Source organism: Eublepharis macularius, chromosome 1 (genome assembly GCF_028583425.1).
Source record: "Eublepharis macularius isolate TG4126 chromosome 1, MPM_Emac_v1.0, whole genome shotgun sequence".
NCBI classification, from domain to species: Eukaryota; Metazoa; Chordata; class Lepidosauria; order Squamata; family Eublepharidae; genus Eublepharis; species Eublepharis macularius.
Genome location: NC_072790.1, coordinates 130363029 through 130384968, shown reverse-complemented (window position 1 = coordinate 130384968; position 21940 = coordinate 130363029). Strand labels below are relative to the sequence as shown.

At 41.0% G+C, this 21940-nt stretch overlaps 1 protein-coding gene across 1 annotated transcript in view; it reads left to right on the top strand.

The window, feature by feature from the left end:
* The window catches only part of SYNE1 (spectrin repeat containing nuclear envelope protein 1), a 471821-nt gene that overhangs the window by 160604 nt on the left and 289277 nt on the right, over positions 1–21940 (top strand). Inside the window, exons 50-57 of the mRNA XM_055002895.1 lie at positions 3889–4053; positions 4813–5169; positions 7275–7411; positions 7721–7898; positions 9125–9307; positions 12053–12196; positions 13418–13573; positions 20998–21162. Coding sequence (XP_054858870.1) covers positions 3889–4053; positions 4813–5169; positions 7275–7411; positions 7721–7898; positions 9125–9307; positions 12053–12196; positions 13418–13573; positions 20998–21162 — 1485 coding nt within the window. The remainder of the gene's footprint in view (positions 1–3888; positions 4054–4812; positions 5170–7274; positions 7412–7720; positions 7899–9124; positions 9308–12052; positions 12197–13417; positions 13574–20997; positions 21163–21940) is intronic.

The window sequence follows — 21940 nt, the reverse complement described above, 5'->3', positions numbered from 1 at the left end:
TGTTACATATTCAGCTTACTAATTGAAGCATCTCCAGACTTTTCAGAGTTTAGTATTTAGAGTCTCTCTATTTCTATTTCTCCATCTTCTGCTTCTTCAGTAACAACACATTTGTTGCTTTTAGCTGAAGTCAGTGGAGATCGAGTCTTTCCTTTTCCAGCTCTAGTTCCCACTTGCTCTAAAGTAGACAGTCCCAGTGCACGTAGTAGAGCTGCTCCAGAAGCATGGTCATATGCAATATATTGAGCTTCGCTATACTCCACAAACATTTTGCCAGAGCGTAGCCAACGATACTTAACCCCAGCTGCCTGCAGTTTAGAAATAGTGGGTTTTAAGTCTCTGCAAATCTTGAGCATTTCTGAAGGGAGGTCAGGAAATACAGATATCTTACTTCCTTGGAATTCCAAGCCGTTCTGCTGGCGTGCTTCCATCAAGATTTTCTTCCTGGTCCAGTAATCAGCAAACTCCACCACCATATCCCTACTGGGAGAGGCTGCCTCAGAAATATTTGTTGTTTTGCCAAATCAGTAGGCTCTCACAATTAAAGGCATCACCCCCTCCTCCAGTTTTAGCCAAGTAGCTAACCAGGACACCATAAAAATAGTGAGTTCCGTTGCTGCTTCAGCGTTTGATGAAAACCCATGAAATTTTAAATTTTTATCTCTTAAACAAGAATCCAGTATCATGATTTTTTCTCTGGACCAGCCATCTTGAGAAGTTATTCCAATCTTTTTTTTCAAGCCAGCAACTTTCTTTAAAGCTTCTTATTTTTGAGTAGTTTGCTTATGCTGAGTCTCCAGTTCATCCATACAGTGAACTAAAGGAGTTGTCATGTCCATCATATCTTGTTTTAATTCTTGACACTGTTTCTCCAAGGCTTCTAATAAGAATGTTGTCGTTAGGAGCGAGCCTGCATTGTTTATATATCCATGACTCAATGACGCTATGGAGGTGCTGGCTGCTTCTGCTTTAGTTTCTGTTTAGCCTTCAAAGCCTTGGGTGGCATTTTCCAAGACTAATTTGCTTTATATTAATAGTAGAAAAGTTTATTGTATTCAGCCATAGGCCATTACAAGTCACAAACAACAAACAAAACAGAAACACAAGCTTGAATAAAATTGATGTGACATGGTCAAAGCATTAAAATTTAAAACTAGATACAACCATCAAACCATTTCTGGTTGTCAAATTCATATAGGACAATAAAAGTATACACAGTTATAACAGTAAAAACAGTAAAAATCCCCAGTGTTCAATGTTAATGTTATCCCTTAAGCACAGCATTAGCCTGTATTTTTTTTTGCAGCCAGGGCATATAAAGCCATTTTGTGGGATATGTTAGCATCAGAGTCGGCGAATAAAACTGCAATCTTCTCAGGATCTGAGTGGATACAAAGGTTGGACAACATCTCAGAAAGAAATTTAGTCCTAGGTTGGGCATATAACGGGCTATATTAATAAGTTATATTAAAAAGTTAAAGTTATTTTAAGAGTGAGAGACATAGGAGCAACAGATAATGGCTTCTGCATGGCATACCGTCAAAGCCACGCCCCCATGTGGTTTTAGTCATACCTATTAACTGCATGAATATATGGATGATCATCAGTGGTGAGCACCTGAAAAATATTCAGGTTTCTCACTTCGGGAAAATAATTCGGAATAACCCGAATTATTGGTTGTTTGAATCGCTTTGGTATGCTCCATAAAGATTCAGAGCACATCGGAGCTCAAAGCCACAATTTTTGTGCTGTAAGCAAGAGGCACAGCAAGAGGCGCTTTCAAACGCCCTGCTGCTGGCTTTACTCGATGTGAGGGGGAGCCTCCTCCCCCTCTCATCTGGTGAAGCAAGCGGCGGGGAAGGGGAGCTTTCCGTTTCAAATGCCCGGCTGCTGGCTTCATCCAATGCAAGGGGGAGCCTCCTCCCCCTCCCAGCTAGTGCAGCAAGCAACGGAGCATTTGAAAAATAATAATATCTAAATGTAAGGAAACTTCAGAAAACAGGGAATACATATTTAATAAAAATTATCATTAGGAAGAGGGTAGGACCTGTGACGTATATTATTCAGGGAAAGAAAAGAGTTACAGAGGCATGTGTCTACAGTCTATTTTGAGTCTGTCCTGTGGCTACAAGTAAAACCCCAGCATAATGAGTTCCAGGAGTAAATGTGGTTCATTTACCAGGAATTACTTATGGCACAGGGCAGTTATGAGGTGGGGAATTCCCACTCCCTCAGAAATTCACTTTTTAAAGATAAAGCCATTGATTTCTCTTATTTTTTTTCCTTTTAAGGTCAGAATTTATCTTTCCTTTATCTTTGAGCAATTTCATCCCTTGCAGTTGTTTTATGTTACACACCACAGGGTGGTGCTCTAGCAGGGAGATGGAAAGACATTGCCTGCCTCTGAGCATTTACAAAGTGAAATTCTGAATTTTTGCATAACCTCCCTTCCTGCCATTTCTTTAAATTCCTCTTTGTTGAAAAAGGAATTGATTAGAAATTCACTCCATATTCCTAAAAGAAGAAATGAAAAGGACTGTTGGATTTAAAGGAAAAACTGGATAAAGATGAGCTAAGAGAATTTCTCATAATATCCCTATTTTGGGGAGACAGGGAAACTCTAGAAAAACTGAGCATTTTTACCACCTTGGAATGTAGAAGTAGTCAGTGGAAGGAAAGCTGCAGCCATAAGCTATATGTTCAAAATTATTAGCCATGAAATCCTCAATATGATCTAAAATATCACATCTAAATATATCTCATGTTGTCTACAACATCGCACAGCCTTTATATCAGCCTCCTCCTGTTTCAACAGGTTAAAGCCCCAGTTTAGCTGAATTAATGTTTAGCCTGATACAGAACTATAGTTGTACAGTATTTCTGTCACCACAAACACTGACTCATCTATATACAGCAATAGCTTAGTCATAAGAAAAACCTTTACATACTCCCAAAATAGCAATTTCCTCTCTGACCTATTAGGCTAAGACTTTACAATAATGGGGAAGATGAACATCTTGTCCACTCCACAGAGTAATTCAAATTGCAATGAAAGATCACCATTTCACCAATACCCTGGTTTTGGAAGCTTTATATATAAGATCTATTCCAAAACCAAACTTAATGAAGATTGCTTTCAGAAATACCCAGGACATTCTTTCAAATGCTTTTTATTTTACACTTTCTGTTAACAACATAAAATACTAAGGGAATACCTTGTAACTTGACCAGATTAATAAATCTTTTCTTACTTCAGGATTATTGAGCCTTTAAAAGGCCTATTTGATAAAGTTATCTAGAATACTCTTTAATTGCTTTTCTAATACTGATTTAAGAATTTTGTAATCAGTAGTCAGCAGTGAGACTGGTCGATAAAATGCAAGTTTTCATGGATCCTTCCCTGGTTTAAAAGCACTGTCAGGTTTTCATCTGCCTTAGAATTAGATGGCAATCCATTTAACTGGAAATGTGCATACAATTTATACAAATAAAGCATCGGTTCCTCCCTTCAAATCTGGAAAAAACGTATTAATTAGACCATCAGGTTTGGACCTTATTATTTTTTAAATTTTCTATTTTTGTTCTCTAAATTGTCGAGGACAGCCAAAGTACAGTTCAGTACCATATCTGGATCAAAAGCCAAGGTGCCAAGCATCCAGAAACTGAATAGTGTCCAAATAGCCTGAAGCTTCACAGCAACCCACCCATTCAACAAGCTAATTCAAAAAGTGAAAATTGAAAATAATAAGAGAGCTGCCTGGGTTTTGAAAATTTGAGAATTATTAGTTTGGGCAGAGGCCAAGGCAAAACATCCAATGAACTGAGATCCAACTCTTTAGATTGTTGTTGCTGACCTACCTTGTTGACCACATTTTCTATGGTTTGCAGGAAAAAATGAGAAAAGCAGAAGACATTGTCAAGGATCATTTACTGTATCTTGATGCAGTACATGAATTTACGGACTGGCTCCATTCAGCAAAAGAGGAGCTTCATCGCTGGTCAGATGCATCGGGGGATTCATCCGCTATACAGAAAAAAGTGACCAAAATAAAAGTGAGAAATTCTCCAGCAGTAGCTTTATTAGCAATTGACAATATGCATTAAGATAGAGCATACTGATTAAGAATAAGGAAACACTTTTTAATTTTTACAAATTTCATCTGCAAGCATATATATACTAATTAAAATTTTAATCACAGGTATCTGAAATACTACAATTCTTTGGCTCACAAAGATAATTTTGACCCATGTACCTCAAATCTAGTAGAACTGGGTTATACAGATACAGAAAGAAGAATCAGAAATGTGACTTACTAATGGGATCAACATGTGTTCCACTGGCAGTTAGCTACTTTGTAATTCCTTGTGACTGTATATATCATGTCACCTTTACATATGATACCCAAAACAACAGGCGTAAGGCTCTAGTAAAAAGTGCTTCTTCCCACAGAAGAGGTAATATTTAAATGTGAGACCATGTTGCAAAGTAATATTTCTACATTGCCCATTGCTGACTTTATATCAACAAATTGATAAATCTTATAAAAGTCCATATGCTCTTCTAAGTTTAGTCAAATTTAACTTGTTTGCATTTTTGGGGCTTTCTGCTTTCTGCATATTTATTCTAACATTGTATTTAGTATGGGGCCAGTGTTCAGATTATATTTTTCATGAAACTGCTTCCTAGTTGGTGATCACTCATTTGGCAATCACTGCAACTGCTCTGCTGTCCACAGTTTGTAGGAAGTGTGCCATTATCCAGCTGAAGCAAATCACAGCCATTTCAGTTACCATGGTGATATTCCATTGCAGGAGTTGATAGATTCCAGGCAGACTGGTGAGAGTCGCCTAAGCAGAGTTCAGACGCTGGCTCCTGTGGTGAAAAAGAGCACAACTGTTCAGGGGCGCAAACACATAGACACTGAAATGCAGGCCCTCCAATCTGACTGGAAGCAGTGGGAGGAGAGTGTATGCCAAACTCGAAATGGCTTGGAGGAGTTGGTCAGTCAAATGGCCTTGTCAGAGCAGGAATTTACTACTCAGGCTGCTCAGTTGGAAGAGGCCCTGCAGCGTTTCAGCACACTTCTTGCAACCTGGTCAGAAAGACTGACCCCGCTGGATAGTAAGCACACAGACAAAGAAATAGTGGAATGCTGGCACCAAGAAAAGGTAAGCTGGTTTTTGTTTTTACTTTGGTGTTTTCTGTTGTTTTCTTTCTTTTCTTTCTTTTTTAAATTGTAAAAGTCAGGAAGAGACATGCTGCTTGAAAACAAGAGAATGTAGCATACTGTCCTTGGTAAACTGGAAATTTCAGAATGTACTTTTAACTGGGTAGGAAAACATTGAAAGAAATGGCAGTACTTAATGTTTAAAAAGTTGGAAGCTAGTCTCTCTCTCTCTCTCTCTCTCTCTCTCTCTCTCTCTCTCTCTCTCTCTCTCTCTCTGTGTGTGTGTGTGTGTGTGTGTGTGTAATGGCTCCATGGCCGCCTGTGCGCCCACATGGTTACATTAAACTTTCCAGTCTTTATAACAGTAAATGGAGCCTTTGAGCAGATGCTGTGAAACTTTTGTTTAATAACTTTTGTTGTTTTCCAAGATACTTCAATATATAATCATAACAAAGACTGTCTTAAACTGAAAAAATTTACTCAGAAAGTGGTTGTTGTTTCATTTGAGGGAAACTGCTTGGTCTCAATGGATTTAAATAGCAAACAGCCCCTAAAGACCTTGGATTAAAAGTTTTTCACTAAATTGCCTGCCTTTGTCAGAATGAATTTAAAGGAACAAAACTAAAATTTTTAGTTAGCAACTTAGACACTTTCAGCACAATCCTATGGAGAGTTACTCCAGTCTAAGCCTATTGAAGTCAATGGGACTAGACTGGAGTGACTCTCCAAAGGATTGCACTGTTTGTCTAATTTTGGGCCAAGGGTGTTCAAAATAATTATAATGGATCTATACTCTGTTTAAATATGGGTTGGATCTTGCAATCTGTTAACAAATGCACTGATGGGCGCAGGCCTTCTCCACTTTCTTCTCCCTGCAGCTGCCATTTCTGACCCCAGGAAAGTATATTATTGGTGTCCTGGGACCTGTATGAAGAAATAGCCTCATGGTTCAGGAGGTGGAAGCAAGGAAGGGGAAAGGACAAAATTGCTCCTTATCCCCTCTTTTGTGAGTGGAACTTTCCTGTCAGAACAGGAAGGAGGGAGAAATTTTGTCCTCCTTTCCCTCCCCACTGTATCTCCCAATCTGCTATCATTCTACATTGATCCCATAACACTGAGAATAACGTTCCTTGGGATACTTGTGCTGATTCCAACCCAATGCAAACAGGCAAAGCAAAATGTGTATTACATGCATTAAACATTTTTCTCAGAATTTACTTACAGATTAAATTGAAATGTAGCACCAAAATGTTCCCTTTTTGTCTTCCATCCGGTATAATGCAATAATTACTAGCATCTCTTATGAAGTAATGCTTTCTGGGGCAAAAATCACACCTCACCAGTACTTGCAGGACTGCCTCCTCCATAGTGTCCAGCCCATCAGATAAGATCCTCCTCACAGGCCCAGCTGCCTGTACTCTTGTCTGCAGAAGTAAGAAGAGTGGTGACATCTTGTCTGTGGAAGGCATTCCCCTTTGAGGCTTGCCTAGGGTTGCCAGTCCTCTGCTGGGGGCGAGGGATTCCCCCGCTCCCTCTTTCTTCCACTGCCCCACTTACCTGGCTGGTGGGGGAGGCATGGGCCTCCTGGGGGTGCTCTCCCACTCAGTGTACCCATGGAAACACTCCCACACTTTGCAGCAGCCCGATTCAGGGCCCCTGGAAGTGACATCATCACATGGACCCAGGAGAGCGTGCATGAGAAACAGAAGATAAGATAGGTGCTGGGTTCCCTGTCTCTTACTGGGAAGACAGAGGGACTTGGCAACCCTAGGCTTGCCTGATACAGGATTTTTATTGGCTGCATTTTTAATTATGGTTAATTTTAATGATTTTATGTCTGTATGATTTTACCTTGTTTTATTTTATGAACCTCTGACAAAATAAAAATACTGCTTTCTCCATCCACTCATGCAAACTACAAGGGGAAGATGATCTAGCAGTCTTGGAGGAGGATTTCAGTAAGCACAGCAGGAAGTATAAGATTGAAAAGCTTTGTTTAAGATCCAAACCAAGAGAATGATAGAGAACAGAGTACCACTCATGTATTACTTATGAATAGTCAGGCGTATATTATACTATATTTCAAGGGTATTTTGTTTCAATTAGGAAATGCTGGATGCTCTCACAAAGGCTGAAGATATGAGTGATAATATCAAGATTCAGTTAAATGATCTCTGTAGATTCTCCAAAGACTTGAGTATCTATTCTGAAAAGGTATCACAGTTAATTAAGGAATACAACAGGTAAGTTTCCATTGTACAGAACCCTAGATGTATGTGTATGCGTGTTGTGTGATTCAACATGAAATTGTTCTTTGAATTTTACTGGACATAGTAATTTAAAGTGTTGTGAAAGTGCCAGGAACTAAACTCCCCAAGATTCAAAACTGATATTTTCCTTCTGTTTTGCTGCATTCTTTGACAAACCTGTACAATTTTGTTATGTGAACATAATTATGTTAATTTGTGTGTCATTCTGGGGAAAAAAATCTTTACCTAATTCTAACATAATTTCAATCCATGTTTTCATTCAATTGGCATGCCACTCCAAAGTCTTTGTCTACAAGCTTCAAAGGGTTGCCAGAGTAAAGAGCAGGCCTTACAGCAAAGATTCCGAACAGTTTTCAGGGACTTCCAGCAATGGCTGGTCAGTTCAAAAATCACTACTGCCAAATGTTTTGATGTGCCTCAAAGTGTCAACGAAGCTGCAGCCAACCTACAGAAAATACAGGTAACTCCAACCATGTAAACTAAGCATTTTCAAAACATAACTAAAATACAAATAACTAGCTTGTGCAACTTTTTGTGTTTTAGTTGTACTTATAAATTTGAAATTGAAATCATATCCAGGTGTGTGGTTCTCAGCAAAGAGTTAGTTTTCAATATGTAAAAGACAATGAAAGGTAATACTGTATGCCAGAACTCTTGAAATAATGAAGGGTTTGAAATTTGTTCTTTGTTTGCGAGAAACCTAAATCTGTGAATAGAAAGATAATGCGGTTTGCAGCCCCAGCTGGAAGAAAGAGACAGACACAGGCTTGGATAAAAGAGCCATTTATTAAATTGACCATAAAGATAAAGCACGGCAAGAGCTAACTAAGCGGTACAGGTCAAGCGCTGGGGTCAGCTCCCTGACCACCGCCTTGTCTGTCTGGGCGAGCCCCAAAGGCCCCGGGTGTAGGCCATCTCACAAATGGCTGCAACCCGGCCAGCTAGGCCATAGGATCCCCACTCAAGCACCTGTTGCGCCCCAGCCGTCTAGCATGAGGTTAGGCCTTGTGCCAGGGGATCCCCTCAGGCGTCTCCCCCCCCCCGCCACAGGCATACCGCCCTAATGGCAGACCCTGTTCCCCAGCCTTGGGGAATGCCACAGGGGCTCACCGACCCGCACCCTATTCCCATAATCTCCTGCCAACAACTTAACTAGACAGCACCACCACCACAAAACTCAGAACACTGCCATTAGTGCAAGGTAGGCGAAAAACTCCCCTTCCCAAAGCCAATCAGGGAAGGGAGGAAAAAATTCCTATCTGGCTCTGGTCACAGCAGCCGGCTATTCTTGCACTAAAACAGGGTGAGGTGGGTGGGCTGAGCGATCTTCACAACTAAAGCTGGGAGAGCGGAGCCAATGCACAACGGCTCCAGGCTCCGCCCCCAGCTGTCTCCCTCACCGGGCGGGGCTGAAAAGGGGCGGCTCCGAGTCTGAGCGGCGTTATGCCGCGGCTGGGAGAGCCGTCTTCTTCCTGTTATAAAAATCAAGGCTAAAGGAATATTAGTGAAAGGAATAGCTATTTTGATTGAAGCTAAATTCCCATAGAACTTAATTAATCTTTTAACCTCTTTTTAAATTTTGTTATTATTTATTTTTATTGAATGTGTAGCCCGCTCTCCCTGCAAGTATTTGTACTTATTTTGTGCTGGTTTATGATTATTGAAGTGTCTTCTCTTTTGGATTAGGAATTCTTAGGTGAAACTGAAAATGGCCAGCATAAATTAAACATGGTGGTGTCCAAAGGAGAGCTGTTAAGTTCTATTCTTCTAAAAGAAAAAGCTAAATCTATCCAAGCTAAAGTTGCTACAGCTAAAGAGGATTGGAAAAAATTTATCTCCACCCTGCACCAGAAGGAATCAGTTTTGGAGGTATGAAACAAACCATAAAAGAAGGGGATTGAATAGAAACATTTACCTTGTTATTTCAGTTTAGGCATGCTTAGATTGTATTTAGTATAATAATATCTGTCAAATTTTTATCCCACTCTTCTTCAGAGATGCTCAGGACAGAGCACATGGTTCTCTCTGTGTGCTGTCTCTTTAAGATGCTAATACAGAAAGTCTCAGTGTAAGTAGGTTTTGTGTAAGAATAGGAGGAAAATAGCTTCATTTTGATTGCTGATAACCTGCAGGGTTGATGGACCAACTTAGGTGTTCAAAACCAGGCAGTTCTGTGTCTTGGTGCACAAGAGTCAGAAAAGTACATGGTTTAGTATTGTTACATTTTTTCCTTTAAGCCAAATTGTCAGTCCTGGATTTCTTGTTGTCATTCAAAATAAACCATTAAGTTAAAGGAAGTTGTTTGTTTAATATTGCTCCACTACACAATATTATTCTCCTTTATTTTATTCCCACAACAGCCTTGTGAGGTAGATTAGGTTGAGAGTATGTGACTGGCTCAAAGTCACCCAATAAGCTTCATGACCAAGTGGGACTTAGAGCATAGGTCTTCTAGGTCCTACTCCGGCAGTTTAACCACAACACTATATTGGCTCTGTAAAGAGCACAAGAAAAATTGTGAGTTTTTTTTTCTTTTATGTTGTAAAAATGTTTTCGTGAAAACTAATTTACTTACAGGGGACATACAAGTTCTGATTATTTTTAGTGACAGATGTAAATATCAGCAGACTTGGGTTTTATATTTCAAAGGAGAATGGCTTTTGTTTTCTTGTTCCAATGTGGAATATACTTGTGGAACCTAATCTAAATATACCATAAAGAGCTTCCTGATTTTCTGTCATAAAACTTCAATATACTGCAGACTGGGTAGTTACCACACCCTCTACCAGCAACATCTTTCTCATCCTCATTTTCTTTTTAAAATTCAAATCTGAGAGAGAATTCTGTGAAACTTGAAAACTAGCTCACTTTCTGGGGTCAGCTGCCCCATCCCTGCATTCCTGACCCTATGGAACCCAAGAGGAGCAGTGGCAGCAGCAGCAATGCAGAGGAGGTGGCAGCTGAACATAGCTGATAGCAGCAATGGCTGCAATTCCACCACCTTGCAGGAACAAGAGGGCGAGGCTCGGAGCACTGGGTAGAGTGCTACCTCCCACAGTGATGGCGCGGCACCTGACCTGGTAGAGGCTAAAGAAGCTGCTGGAGCAGACAGCCCTTCTTAAGGGCATGCAGCTGGGAAACCTGGCAAGCAAGCCCCAACGGGGAGGGGCCTATAAGAGGCATGGCTAGGGGAGGAACCCTCCCTGGGCCAACAACCACTGTCAGAGGAGGAAGACAGGAACAGGTAGGCAGGGACAGGCCAACCCCCAAAGGAAAGGCCTCATAGAGGGAAGCAGGGCAGGGGAGAACCATTCCCCCCTCCTTTTCAAGCCTCAGGGCACTTCGGGGGTGGGGGGCTGGTTCTGTGAGCCTGGGGTTGTTCTTCCATTAAATAGTCTGGCAGACAATGGCCAGGGAGAAAGAATATGGCTATACTATAAAGTTGCATGGACTGGCAGATAGCTGGAGAGAAATAGGGAACAGGGCAGAGGCAAAAAAAAACCCTTTCTCTCCCTTTTCTGAGGCCTCTTCCCCCATATCCAGGCTGGACAAGGGTGGGGGCAACTCTGGACTCTGGTCTCAGGTGTAACAGAGCCTGACACCACATTTTTGTGATTTTGAGTTAGTCCTAAGATTTCATGTTACCTGGTTTTGGGCGGGGGGCATATTTAAAGGGCTGTCAAACATGGTTATAGCCTTTGAACCAAAAAAAAAATTAAAGTAATATCTATGTTTCAAAGGGTACATCTGAAACATAAGGGATATATCTTTATATTTTCATTTAGTAATATATAAATATAGTAACTGTTCTACAAGGTAGCTGTAGCATAAATTTTTAAAAAACAATCATAAGAATTCTTACAGGAATGATCAAACTTAACTGCAGTTCAAACTTCTTGTCAACAGCAGCTGAGAGCTTGTTCTGTATGAGCTTTGGCAGTAAGCCCTGGCTTGCATGGTTCCCCCAAACCAGGTAGATCATTTTTCAGGAACAATGGCTTACATCAGGGGTGGGCAAATTGCGGGCCACATGCGGCCCGCTACAGAGTTTTTTGTGGCCCGCCAAGACAGTCAGAAAATCCGCCTTGAACCGAGATTTCCTTCCCGTGCGCGATATGAAATTAGCACAATAAATAAATTGAATAAAACTACCACTATTTTATTTAATTTATATTTACTGATTTTTATGATACAATTTATACCTTTTCTGAAATGCAAAGTTAACTAATGAATGCAATCATTTTAAAAGGTGCAGCCCTCCGCTAACCTCCGCTCCCACAAAGTGGCCCCCGAGCCAAAACAATTGCCCACCCCTGGCTTACATGTATACATTTCTGGACAACTTATCTAGACAAGAGGATACTTAGAAATATATTATTAAATTCAACCCACCATCATCAGTTATGACAAAATGGTGCTTATACTCCATTTTAATTCCTCTATTTTGCTTTAAACATAGCTGCAGTAATGTAAATCAAATGTGTCTTTCTTTCTTTCTTTCTTTCTTTCTTTCTTTCTTTCTTTCTTTCTTTCTTTCTTTCTTTCTTTCTTTCTTTCTTTCTTTCTTTCTTTCTTTCTTTCTTTCTTTCTTTCTTTCTTTCTTTCTTTCTTCAGAACTTAAAGATTCAGATGAGAGACTTTGAAGCCAGTTCTGAACCTCTTCAGGACTGGCTAACTGAAACCAGGAAAATGGTGCAAGAAAGCAGTAATCGTTTACATGATCTCCCAGCCAAAAAAAGAGAACAGCAGAAACTACAGGTTATTATGATAGATATGCATGTTTATACAGCTACATCTTCCCCAATTAGATATTTCTTGGATTCAGTTATTTTAGTGATTTTATTTGTGATTTATGTTTTATGCTATCTGTATTTGTCATGGTCTTTGGCTATTCACAATAAATGCTATTGTATCATACTTCTGCAGCTTCAGTCCTCTTAGAAATTTGTGTCATAATACTTCATTTATTTATCTCACAAACTGGCTATTCAGATGATCAATTCAAAGCACAGCCAAGTAGCATTTTATTCTTTGTAGAGTAGTCTGGCAAGTCCCAATTGAAAGTCAACAACACTATGCCCAGTTCTGTCTTTGACTGGGAACAGAAGTGTGCTGGAGAGGATGCTATTCATCTCTCAACTAAAACCTTTGATAAATATGGAGGAAGAGGGTGACATGAATATTGTTTACCAGTTCAACAATAACAGCAACACAACTGCTTCCATGCTTGGGTTGTACACCTGGGACTTTCACAGGGAAGTCTTAAGGACACTTTCATGAGAATAAGCCTCTCACTGTATATAACTGAGAATTCTGAGTGAGTCTGCTCTCTTAGTCACTAAAGCATTCGTAATGAATGGAACAAAGTTTAACAAATGGGTAGGAAGGGGATATTTCTCATCAATAGTGATGTCATACACATGGGATGGATTCAGTGGTGCGTTTCCATAGGCACAAGGACTACTGCCTATGCAAAATGACTTTTGCACGTCCCTCTCCAATGGCAGCACAAAATGAGCCCCCCCCTCCAATGACATTTGGGGCTGCTCCGATGGAAGAAGATGCAAAAGTCACACTCTTCAAGCAGAACTCTGTACTCACATAAATGGCCCATTGAATTCAACCCACTATCTCATAGATGTCAGTAACACTCATTAATTACATTTCTTGCAACATTTATAACAACAGAGGTAATACTGAGAGGGTGGAAGAAGAATGTTTGGATTTTCCCACGAAGTGGGAAAAAGTGATACCCCTTGAACAAGAGCTGTCCGTGGAGGAAGGAGGGCTGAATCCCCTCTCTAAACAAATGAGTGGCAATTACACATTTATCACATTATGACCTGATCATCTGCACGGCCTGTTGTGTCTAAGTACATTAACTGAACTTTTCTGCTGGCTGTCCTTTTAATTTCCTTGCTTCTTGCCTTCTTTATCACTTGCATCTATGCTTAACAGAAACATGCTTATGCTTTACAGTCTGTCCTTGAGGAAATAAGGTGTCATGAGCCTCAGCTCAACAGGCTTAAAGAAAAAGCTCAGCAGCTTTGGGAAGAACAAGCTGCCAGCAAAACCTTCATACACAGAGTATCTCAGCTCTCTTCTCAGTATCTTGCTCTGAGCAATATAACGAAGGTAATGCATCCACCTCTATGTGCTTTTATGCTGCTAACAAGTAAAAAAGGTGAATGTGCACTTTATGGAATTCTGCAATTCTGTTTGTGTAAAGTCTCCTGTCTGCTTAGGTTAAAGCAGATAGTCTCCTATCTGCATTAACCTAAGCAGACAGGAGACTTTACACAAACTATCTGCTCTTGCCTATCTGCTTTACCTCTGTTAACCTCTGTTTGGTCTTTACCTCTGTTAACAGAAGTAAAGACCAAACCCCCCACCCCCACTCTTAGCGAGAATACTTGCAAAAATCTACATACCGGTAGCAGAATATTCAATCCAGCACCGGAATCCTAGGTCAGATGCATGGGATCACCAGGAAAACAACCATTTCTTGAGTAATGTCTTAGCTGGTGTAGAAGTGTACCATAAGATTGTGGAAGTAATGGTCAAGGGCAGAGATGTTCACACTTAATAGTCCCTAACCATATTAAGAGTTTTTAGAAGAAAGTGGGACTGTACTGTTCCCTGTTGAGTATAACATTGTAGAGAAGAATCACTGTAGCCTTTTGAATTCACTGATGAATCAAGAGCATCACCCAACAGAAGTATGTGGTGCTCATGTAACAGTATGGTGTCTCAAATGATGATATAAGATTTTATGGTTAATCATCAATTAGTTAATCATACGTGGTATTCTCCTTCAGTGGGGGAAAGCATCTAATCTGGTTAGGTTATACCTCGTCTCGCTCCAGGCAGGATTATGCAAATTTTTATGTATGCCTTCTAGGATTGTGCGTGTGCATCGCTCCAGTTTGAATAGCTCTGCTGCTCCAGGAGGACACTAGAGCTTAGCTATAACTGTCTTGAGAAAAAATGCGTGGAAACTCAACCTCACAGATGGACAACAATGGAAAGTAATCCCTCCCAAAAGACCCAGGGCTCTGGGTATATAGAGAAGAGAGATCATGTGAAGGAAAAACCCTCCCTGTCTGAGGGCTTGGGCAAAGGGGATGGGCAAATGAGAGAGACTGGCTCCACTGCCATACAAGCTGACTGATCAGGAGTTTCAGACACTTCTGATCTCTCCTTGGTCAAATCTACTTACCCTTGCCGACAGCATGGGAAAGACGAGGAGGGTCAGCTTCTCTGTGACACGGAGGTTGCCAGGCTGAGCTGAAATACCTTCACACCAAGCATTAACAGTCCCATGGGTGGTGAGTTGTTGCCTCAAATGATGGCTCAATCCCCCCTCAGTCCCCTCCTGGTGGGCCAAGACCCCAGGATTGGAAGTTCTTTGGCAAGTTTCTTCCCCTTCTGGCAAGCTCAGATGGCCATTCAGGGGACACCGGCTACATCAGGAGCTATGAATATGGTGAGTGTGCAATTTCCCCCCGCTCTTTTTGGATCACCCCTTATTGAGTGGATGATGCAGGCTTGGAGCCTGGATGAACCCATCACAAGTTGTGGGACCCAATATTAACCTCATTCCCTCTTGATCAAGCAGGGGTCAACAGATCCACAATCTCCACAGCCCTGGAGTCCTCAGACTCTTCTGTCTTATGAACTCCGGAGAGAGTGCAGCCCAGGCATAAACATTTTAAGGAGTCAAATAAAAACACTAAGAGGGGAAGATCAGACAGAACCAAATTCCCATCCATTCCTCAGCCCGCAAAACATCACAGATGCACTCAGGAGCTCTTTCTCCCTAAGACAGGACTCTGGCACGGAGGATTCTGTGTCAATTAACCCTTCAGCTATCATGACATCAGATAGAGAGGAGGGAGAGTGGTCATGCTCGGAGTCGGATACAAAGGACAATTCAGCCAGGGTGTTCCAGCCAGAGCTCTTTCAGAGGCTGCTTTAAAAGGTGGTTACCGCTTTAAATTTTCCCAGCCAAGAAAAGACTTCAGAAACCAACCCACCCAGCCTGGACACTAGAGGGTTTAAAAAGCCACCCCAAAAGATGTCCAGCTGTTCTTTTCCTGAGAACTTTGATAAAGTCATATATTCAGAATGGTCCATTCCTGGCTATGGGTCTACTCTGCAATCAATTGCAAAGAGATTTTATACATTGCCTGATGAGACCATGGAGAATTTCAAAGTTCCCCAGTGGACGCTCCTGTAGTGGTACTATGCTCAAGCGCAGTGCTGTCAAAGAATGGGGATAATGTATTGAAGGGCCGAGTGGATAAAAAGAATGAATCTGTCCTCAGAAAGTCATATGAGGCAGGTTTGTTAGCAATAAGAGCTTCAGCAATCCTGTCCAATTTCACCTGTGCAATTGTAATATGGATGGATGGAGCAGATCCACTGGCTCTAAAAAGGTTTCTGCTAAAAATAAAGAGAGCTGCTCTGTTTGCCTCATATGTATCACAGGGCAGCATCCAATTTTGTGCCAGAGTCCAAGCAGCAAAGGTTGTTGTAAGAAGGAACGACTGGCTGAAAAAGTGGAAGGTAGACACCCTATCTAAGTCTAATCTATCGACTGAAAAATATTCTGGTCATTTGCTCTTCAGAAAAAGAGCATTTGACAAGGTCCTGGTTGAAACCAAGGAAAAGAGGAAGGCTATGCCGTCTACCTCTTCTAATAAAGAGAAGGACTGCAAATCAAAATCCTTTCAGTCCTTTTGTTCCTACAGGACACCAATCAGATCCTGAGACAACGGGGAATCAAGACCTGGAAGGCAATTTACTTACCAGTCCAGATTCCACGGAAGGCACTTCCCAAATACAAAACACTGGGACTTGAGTACTCCAAACAAAAAACTTTCAGCATTACTCCAGTATCAAGGGACGACTTTCGCTTTTCACCAACAATTGGGAAAAGACTTCCACAGATCATTGGGTCTTATCCATGGTGAAGATCAGCTACAAGATTTGTGATGCTTCCCCCATGTCGCTTCATACAGTCACCAGTACCCCTGGATACAGCCAAAGCAAACTTGATGCAAGAGGCAGTATAGCACCTGCTGGAAATTGGGGCCACAGAGCCTGTCCCCTTTCAACAATGTTTCCAAGGGGTGTATTCTATCCTCTTTTTAGTGCCCAAGAAATTGGAGTACTGGAGAGGTATTTTAAATTTAAAGGACATCAATCTCTGGGTGTTACGGCAGAAATTCAGAATGGAATCCCTGCAGTCCAATTTGCAATCAATACAACAGGGAGACTTCCTAATGCCTGAACAGTCAGATCATAGTCACAACGGATGCCAGCCTAATAAGTTGGGGAACCCAATGCCTGGACAAGGTAGTAAAAGGGAAATGGTCCCAAATGGAGAGAATGAACAGCATCAATTGGCTGGAGCTCAGAGCAATAACACTGGCATTACTGGCCTTCTAGAAGCAGATCAGAGAAAAGTCTGTGCTGGTAAGGATGGACAATATAACTGCCAAAACATACATAAACCATCAAGGAGGAACAAGAGCCCTCCCTCTGCACCAGGAAGCCATACAGATCTTCTAGTGGCCAGAGAAACACCTAAAAAGTCTTTGGGCCGGCTCAACATATCTAGGGAGCATTAAGCACACAGGTTGATTAGTTGAGTCAACAAGATGTGGACCAGGCAGAGTGGTCTCTGAACAACCAAATGTTTCAGGACATCACCAAATGTTATGGAACACCAGTGATCGACCTGTTTGTGGCTGTCGAGAACAGGAAAGTATTAAGATTCCTGTGCAGATTCAACAAGAGAAAGGCCGAAGGGATAGATGCCCTGTATTGGAATTGGCCTAAAGTCCTACTTTATGCCTTTCCACCACTGCCAATCATCACCAGAGTACTAGCAAAAATAAGGCAGGAAAAAGTGAACATCATTCCACTGGCCCCATATTGGCCAAGGAGAATGGGGTTCTCCGAACTGATACAGATGTGCATCAGGAGATCATGGAGACTTCCGATCAGGCATGACCTGCTGTCCCAGGGACCAATATATCACCCAGATCCATCCTGGATAAAATTGACGGCATGGAAGCTGACTCTCTAGGATACCTAGAGAGATCACAGACATTATGTTCCAAGCCAGATGACCGGCCACCAGGAAAATATACAACTATACATGGGCAACCTTCTATTCCTGGTCTATTAGCCAAAATAAGGACCCGTGGAACCTGTCTAGACAGGAGGCTATCTCCTTTCTATGAATGGGTTGGAAAAACGGTCTATGGCCCAATACATTGAAAAGACAAGTAGCAGCCATTGCTGTTGTGTGTAGCAACAGGAAATTAGGTAACTGAGCCTCTGATAAGAAAATCAGGCATTACATAAAGGCGACGATGCAACTAGCACCCCCTGTGCAACACAGATTTCCAGCATGGAGTCTGTCCAAGGTTTTGCAGGCCCTCACAAAGGCTCATTCAAATCCTTGCTTTCTGCAGAACTTAACATTCTGTCATGGAAGGTTGCCTTCCTAGTTGCCATTACCTCAGCAAGGAGGGTGTCTGAGCTAGATGCCCTTTCTATATGGAAGGAACTTTGTACCTTTCATAAGGATTCAGTGGTACTTAGAACTGATCCTTTTTTCATTCCAAAGGTACTCTCCCCCATCACATAAACCAGCAATTGGTACTACTTTCATTCTGCCCTAAACCCAAGAATCCTAAATGAGGTGCTATGAGGTGCTATAGTATAAATTAGACGTCAGGAGGGCACTTCGTATTCATATCAAAAGAACAGCCACTCTCAGACAATCTGATTCTCTCTTTGTGTCCCATGGAACACAAAATTTAGACAAAAAGGTTTCAAAGTCAACCATAGCCTACTGCATAAGAATGATCATTTGTAAGGCCTATGAGGTTCAAGGCCTTGGGGCACCCATGGATGTGACAGCTCATTCCACCAGGGCAAAAAGGAGGGAGGTGAATCCCACAGGGAACAAAAGAATCAATTTCATGCCACTTATAATACAATGAGTCAATTTATAAGTGCAATTGAAAGTGCAAAGTGCTGACAATTCATAAATATTCCCACAATATAACAAATTCATAAATATCCATTCACAAATGTCCATACAAGTCCATACAAGGCAACATTTCATATATGAGCATTCTCCAAATAGTCCATAACTTCCGGGTAAATCCTTGATGAAACAGTTTTTTACTTTCTTTCCAGATCTTCTTTCTTATACATTCATAAATATAAAGTAGAAAGGCTTTCCTGCCATGAGGTGAGTTATAAAAACCGCAGTCAACCTCACCCCTGGCATGGCATGAAATTGATTCTTTTGTTCCCTGTGGGATTTACCTCCCTCCTTTTTGCATCATAGTTTATTACAGGGACGGCCTAATTCTCTGTTCATTCCACCAGGGCGGCAGCTGCCTCTGCTGCTTTTTCTACCAGGGCTCCTTTAAAGGACTTGGTTGTCCTTTAACACCTTTGTAAGGCACTATAGAATTGTTTGGCAAAATTCTGTAGAGGCTGCATTTGGGAGAAGGGTGCTCCAAAGGGTGCTGGAACAGTAAATTAAGTATTTCCCACCTGAGCTGTGCTTGATTACATAGCCAGTTTGGATGCCTTCCCCCACTGAAGGAGAACGAAACATTGGAAAGACCTTACCTGAAGGTTTCTTCTCTTCAGTGGGGCAAAGGCATCCAATTCTCCCACCCATTTTTCAGTGTTGCTACTGTTGCAGTTATATTATATTACAGTAAAGTTAAAACTAAGACACTATTTGTTTTTGCTGTTCTTGGTTTTTAAAAAAAAGAAATTATTATAATGAAAGTTTGAATTACCCATCCTGCACTGGGCTATTTTATATCTGGAAGGACACACACATACACACAATGTCATAAGGCATACACAAAAATTTTCATAGCCCTGCTTGGAGTGAGAGGAGGTGTGACCTAACCAGTTTGGATGCCTTCATCCCACTGAAGAGAAGAAACCTTCAGGTAATGTCTTTCCAATGTTTCGTTCTACAAGAATGGGAGATAATGCATAGAAATGTATTAAAATGGTCAACTGTTAAATCATAATCTAGATTTCAGTAAACCTTTTGACAAAGCTCCTCATAATGTTCTGATGGGTAAACTGTTAGACTGTAGACTGGGCTCTAGGATGGCTAGATGGATAGGGAACTGGCTGGATAACTGCACCCACAAGAGTATTTGTCAATGGCGTCACATCTGATTGGGGGGAGGTGTCCTGTGGAGTTTAGTAGAGCTCGGTTCTGGATCCAGTGCTTTTCAATATGTTTATATATGATCTGGGAAAGGGGTGTGAAGGGATTGTTCATTAAATTTTCAGATGACACCAATCTGGGAGGAGTAGCAAATGCCCTTGAAGATAGGGATCGAATTCAGTGAAATCTGAAACACTGGAAAAGTGAGCAGATTTGAATAAGATGCTGTTTAACATAGATAAGTGCCAGGTTCTTCACCTGGGTAACAAAAATGCAAAGCATGCATACCGGATGAGGGATACACTTCTGGATAGCAGTGCATGTGAACAAGATCTTGGGTAGATGTGAACCTAAATATGAGTGGTCAGTGTAATGCAGCAGCAAAAAAAGTGAACACAATCTTGGGGTGTATCAATGAAGGTATAAAATCCAAATCACAGGATGTCATTGTCCCCATATATACTGCATTGGTCAGGCCCCACTGGAGTATTGTGTGCAGTTCTGGAGGCCTCACTTCAGGAGCCTGAAGACCAAGCCCTATGACAAAAGACTGAGGGTCCTAGAAATGTTCAGTTTGAAGAAGAGGATGTTGAGGAGACACATGATTGCTTTCTTTGAGTATTTAAAAGACTGTCACTTAGGGGAGGGAAGGGAGCTGTTCTTGTTGGCAACAGAAGATAGGACTCGAAACAATGGGTTTAAACTACAAGAGGGAACGTACCAGCTGGACATTAGGGAAAACTTCACATTAAGCGTAATTCAGCAGAGGAACTGGCTGCCTATGAATATGATGGGTTCCTGCTCGTTGGCAATCTTCAAGGCGTGGCTGGATGAATAATTGTCTGGAGTGCTTTAGGCTGTTCCAGCAATGGGCAGAGGGTTGGACTAGATGGTCTGTAAGACCCCTTCCAACTCTATGATTCTATGATTCATTAGCACCTGCTTGCACATTCAATGTATTTTGTAATTCTTGCAAAGTATAGATACTAATTTTAAAAAAAATGTGTACACATGCTGTGGAGAAGTGCTGTAGCTTATCCAGAATATGTACTTGGAGAGCAGATGGAACAAGAAAGAAAAAAGGAGAAGAAGTACATTACTGTCATGAGTACAAATCATAAACTTCTGTTTCCCAAAGTTGCAACTGATAAGTGTATCCCAATCAAAGATGTTGAAGGAAAAATGGGTCCAGTTGATTTTTCTAAATTTCTGCCAGTTAACTAATTGGAAGTCTGTCTTCTGAGATGGCACTGTGTGATTTTTGTTCACCTGTAGTGGAATAGTAGATTATCTGAATGATTAGTAATGTTAATGTCTGTGTGAATTTAAGGAAAAGGTCTCCAGAATGGACAGGATTGTAGCAGAGCACCAACAGTTCTCTCACGGTCTGAAAGAGCTTCAGGATTGGATGACAGATGCAATTCAGATGCTAGAATCTTATTGCCACCCCACAGCAGACAAAAGTGTCCTTGACAGTAGAATGGCTAAGCTGGAGGTAGGTAAATGAGGACACAAGGCAGATATTGAATAGGAAATATATTAACTCTTGAGATGTCATTTGATAGTAATACTACAGATTTTTGCATATGCCCAAAGTCTGTTTTTCAGCTTATTTTAAATTATAATACAAACAGTAAGTGATAGAGTATACAGTCAGAAATAAATCAAGCCAGGTGAGACACTCCTTAAAGTCCTTGCAAGATACTGGGTATCACTCAGTTTCTAAAACTGTATACTAAGACAAAGAAAACTGTGTACCAAATGAATAAAATCATGTTATAATAAAAAAATTCCATGCAATGTATATAAAGATCAGACTTTTAAAAATGAGGTTCTTTTTATGAATGTAGAGCTTAGGGATTTTATTTTTTATTATTCTTTGTTTTCTTCTGATTTTGAAACATTATGATTAGCATTTCTGGATTTTTTTTCATATTCACAAAGGCTACAATTTCTGGTATACGAAACAAGAGATATTATGAGCAGATTGCTGACCATTGTTTTCTTATGTAATCCAAAATTATTTCATTATTGCTCAACCTTTTAAAGTAGTCAGAGATGGACCATCACAACAGATGTAGTATGAAATAAGCTAGGTTGTAAGAAAACTCTTCCTGCAAACCAAATCAAGGCTTTTTTGCCATAATGCAGTGAGAACGATCTTGAAATCTGTTTAGTTAGATGTACACAGTCTACCGGTACCTCGAAGTGCAAGTAACTGTAGGCCAATGACCCCTTTCCCTTTGAAAATCCAATTTGGGATGAAACAATTA